Source organism: Lolium rigidum, chromosome 2 (genome assembly GCF_022539505.1).
Source record: "Lolium rigidum isolate FL_2022 chromosome 2, APGP_CSIRO_Lrig_0.1, whole genome shotgun sequence".
In the NCBI taxonomy this organism is placed as follows: domain Eukaryota; kingdom Viridiplantae; phylum Streptophyta; class Magnoliopsida; order Poales; family Poaceae; genus Lolium; species Lolium rigidum.
In genome coordinates this window covers 57,235,494-57,239,978 of record NC_061509.1, presented here as the reverse complement: position 1 = coordinate 57,239,978, position 4,485 = coordinate 57,235,494, and the positions used below count along the sequence as shown (strand labels likewise).

General features: G+C 46.3%; 1 protein-coding gene across 1 annotated transcript; it reads left to right on the top strand.

The window, feature by feature from the left end:
• Nucleotides 1–498: 498 nt before the first annotated feature.
• Nucleotides 499–3,539, top strand: LOC124686522. The gene is made up of 5 exons (XM_047220452.1): nt 499–577; nt 1,405–1,851; nt 1,929–2,214; nt 2,291–2,359; nt 3,136–3,539. The coding sequence occupies exons 2-4, from the start codon at nt 1,421–1,423 to the stop codon at nt 2,351–2,353; spliced, it is 780 nt and encodes a 259-aa protein (XP_047076408.1). The 5' UTR covers nt 499–577; nt 1,405–1,420; the 3' UTR covers nt 2,354–2,359; nt 3,136–3,539.
• The last annotated feature ends 946 nt before the right edge of the window (nt 3,540–4,485 follow it).

Genomic DNA, 4,485 nt, shown 5'->3' with positions numbered 1-4,485 from the left:
CGTGGAGCGGCACAGCGGGGATTGTCTTCTCCACTCGGATGTTCCGCCCCTCTCGCACCTCCGCTCGCCGCTGCTGTGCTTGCCGCCGCTGTGCTCGCCGCCAGTCGCTTGCCGCCACTGTGCTCGCCGCCAGTCGCTTGCCTGCAGCCTTCGGGCAGAGTTTGGACGGGGACGGGATAATACGCGAGGTGTTGGTCGTGGATTGAGTCCAAGTCAAAAATGGGCCGGGGACGGGGTTTTACGGGGATATGCGGGGATTATTTTGACCCAAACTCTAGTACCAAATGGGCTATCGGGGAAAACAGGGGATTTCGGGATGGGCCGGGATAATACTCGTTGATCCCCGCGAATACTCTCTTACCAAACGAGCCCTAAACGGGCTGGTCCACCGCGGGCTTGCGGGCGTACCGGCTGGTTGGTAACGCCTGAGCGTTACCCAGCCCACCCTACGGGATTACAGGTACCAGGTAGCCCCGAATCCGCCCAAAACCCTACTCTGCTACACAGCATTGGAGGCGATCGGCGGCGGCGGCGGCGGCGGCGGCGGCGAAAAGGGATAGACGAGTTTTGGCAACTGGTACGATTTGTAATATCTTTGCTATTGTAATTGATTTTTGGCAGAGAGACGGATGAGAGAGACGTTGCCGGGAGCCCTCCTTGCTGCGGGCGTGCAGGCTCGGCCGCCTCGCCCCCCTAGGCCGAGCCGGAAGCCGGAGACGCCGCGGCCACCCCGTCGCGACGGCGCCGGTGAGAGTTGACCGAGCGGGAGGGTCGACGCTGACGACAGAGACGAGGGAGAGACTTGGGGCAGCGGCAGGGGACACATCGGCGTTAGAGAGGACAAGTCGTCGACGGGCATAAAGGGAGGGCCCGGGCAGTGGTAGGACAGGCTGTAGTGGCGGTCAGTTAGGGTGAGGAGCAGGTCGGCGGCCGGACTGACGGTGGCGGCGGTCACAGTTAGGGCACGGCGGCGCCGCCAGCCTCGAGCTGGAAAGATAACCGGTGGGCAGGATGGGGGGTGGGGTCATGTGGCAGCGGCCGGTGAGCACCGGAGACGGGTTACCGGCAGCAGCTACTGCTGCGTCTCTGCCTCGTGGGAGGTGAAGCATATGTTGGGATGAAGATGGCTGTTGGATAGAAATCCAACGGTGCAGACAAAAGTAACTGGGATTTAGATTATTTCCTACTAATTGTGATATAGCAGGACCCATAGCTTTCTTTGCTATTTTTCCATCAGTTATACTCGCTCGTCTCACATAACTTTGCAGTTAATTGTGATATAGCAGGCCTCGTAGCTTTGTTTGCTAGCCTTCCATCTGTTATACTCCGTTTTCAGTTGTTTTTATTATTTCCCATGTTCTACATTTCCTATTTTTTCATTACTTTTTTCTTTGTTAAAAACAGCTTTCAAGTTAATAAGATGTTTACTTCACTGGACTTTGGAAGGTTGAGGAAAGTGAAAAGTTTGGCTCTCAAATCAGTAGTCACAGTTCTACGGTATGCGCGAGAGAGTAATGGGGAGGTCATTGACCATGGTGCTGGGTTTGTTCTTTATGTTGACACTGAGGTCAAAAAGGTTGTTATTATTACAAGTGTTGCGGTTCTCGCTGATAGATCTTCAGATGAAACAATCGTTGTTCGTTTTGGAAATGGTAAAGACAGCGAAGCTTCTGTTTTGGTCGATGAGCCCAATTCTATACTTCTTGGGTTGCTTGTTAGTGATGTCGATGGGTACTGCGAGGCGGCTCAAATTAACGAGGACCAGCCTATTGAAAGGGGGCAGCTGGTAGCCACATTTGCTACTGTCTGGACACGCTTTACTGATATTGGGATGTACTCTGGATCAATCATGTAAGTGTAATACTGTGTTGCTCATATATTCTTTTGTTTGCACACTTTAATTGTCTAATGTCTATCTATTTTTTCAGTCACCCAAGCTGTGTTTCTGTAAGACGAAGCAAAATGATCATGGAACCTGTGGATGACTTCAAAAATTACTTGGCATTTAGCTGTCCTGTTGCAGGCCCATTATATTCTCTTAAGCAAGATGCAAATTTCCGAAGGCTTATTGGAGCTCCAGTATTTAATTTGGATGGATATGTAGTGGGTGTCACAGAGAGATGTAGCAAACGTAGCTACGATTTGAAATATGCGAGGATTTCTTCTGCTATTCTTGAAGAGCTGATTATATTATTTGGAACTGATACATGGCAGGTATTATTCAAGTGTGTAAATAAGTGATTGGAATTTGAAGTAAGACCATGTCTGACTATATCTGTAATGTGTACAGGAAAAATTACAAGAACTTGTAAGGAAAAAAGCAGAAGACTCTTTACAGGCTGCAAATCTCTGATGATGGGTAAGTTCTGCAACAATATAATATTTTTGTAATGCTGTTTAGATGCATCCACATACTATGTTATTTGTAGCTTTTGGATCGCCTGAACTATTTAAATCCGTAGTAACCCCCTGCTGTAAATGACCTAAGAGAACAGTATCAGTGTTTTTTTTATGAATTATAATCATGCCTTTGATGATGCCCAACTCAGCATGTAAAACAATCAGATCTCAACTTTTATCTCTAAATTAGTATTTTGTCCACTGCTACTAAGTAGTATGTTTGTGTGAGTGACATCTAGATCGCACTGTGCAGTCTGAACTAAATAAAGAAAGATTATTGTTCAATACCTTCACTTATATGAATATCAGAATATAGGTAGATTCACTTATATGAATATCAGAATATAGGTAACTTCACTTCTATGAGTATCAGAATATAGGTAGCTTCACTTCTATTACAGACTTAAGATTTGCGTTTTGACTTCAAATTTATTGTTGCTGTGTTCAGCAGCCCACTTGACAGTCCAGTTTTAAAAGACAAGTTCCTTGTGGCATTTGTGTTGCCTCTATGATATTAAAAATGTTGAAGTTTATGCTTTCATCTGCATCTGTTGAGAATAATATCTCAGAACTGCTGTATTCTGATGACTTTAGTTCAATCATTTGGTGACTATGTTCGGCCGTTTAGTTTCTGTCCACGTGGTTGTCCTAGTTCATAAAACAAGGAGACATGAAGTCTTTTGTTTTCAGCAGTGGAGCGGTTTAACGATTTAACATATCCATATTTCTTTCCAGGTCTTGGTAATGCAAAAGGTGCTGTGGCAGTTTTCGTCTCAGTTCTCATATTCAAGAATCCTGTGTCTGTAACCAGAATGCTTGGTTGCACTCTTGCAGTCATACCAGTCATTTTTACAGGGAATCCAGTCTGTGCATAAAACCTAACATATGACCGTCCTTTCTCAGTCCAGTCTGTGCATTGAAAGAGATCCTGCTTTTTTGGAGCCATATTGAACATATAGTGTAATAGTACCTCTAGTTTTCTCTTGGATCTGAGTGGTTCTTTGCTTCGCTAATGGAGACTTCCGTCGTTGGTTAATTGTTTAGATTCTCGGAATTTGTTTTCCATTATTCATCAGTTATTGTATGTTCATTCATGACTACAGTGTTGTTTCTTCTTCTGAAGATTGCCTGTAGTAAACTTTGCCAAGAAACTAAACATTCTGATTTATATTTTATGCCACTGAATTTAAGTCACACTGGTTTATATGTTATGCCAGTTGCCGGAGTGAAGGGGGTGACGCATTTTAGTGCATACGTGCTTGTATACGTTGAAGAGACCAAACAAAATCATTCAGAATAAATCGTAGAAATATTCTGCTCCCGATTGTAAGTCTGGTCGATGACCTGGCTTCAAGGTGAGAATGGTGCGAGTGGGAATTGGATTTTTTGGGGCGGGTTATGCAGTGGCCTTGATCGGACTGGGCTAGAATGGGGCGGAGCAGCCTGGCTTTCCCAGAAAAGCGGCCTGGGAAGGTGCGGTGTGGTTTCGGGGAAAAAAATAGAAATGGGCTAAACCCTTGTGTTCAACCTCATTGCCTGTGCGGCTTTGGTCGTCTCGCCTCCTTCCTCCTTGCTAGAAGCGACTGAGGCCCTGATCTGGCGACTGGTGATCCCCGTCTTCATATGTTCCTCCCAGCACGTCTAGCAGGCCAACACGTCTATCACCGCCGCTCTTCATAGCCACCGGCGACCTTGCTTGTTCTGGAGCACCACCCAATGGGCCTGCCTTCGCCCTTGGTCCATGAAAACCTAGGGCTTCTTTCACCGCCGCCACCGATGTTGACATGCCACCACTGTCGCCGTAGAACTTCCTGCAACGCCGCTGTCGTCGACCTGCTAATCTCCTCTAGTTCTCCTACGGTGTACCCAACCCTTCCCCGACCACACCAAGGTGAGCAGCAACACCTTCTAATATGCAAAATTGATAGTGCCGCAACTTCCTTTTGAACTTACTAGTTGTATTCACTACCAAAAAAAAGTTTCCATAGGCGACGAATTTGAAGTCCGACCGTGGTTGTTGATGAATCATCCTCGATGATTTTGGCTCTTTCTGTAGTGCATCACAATTTTTTTTTTTGAGGCCAT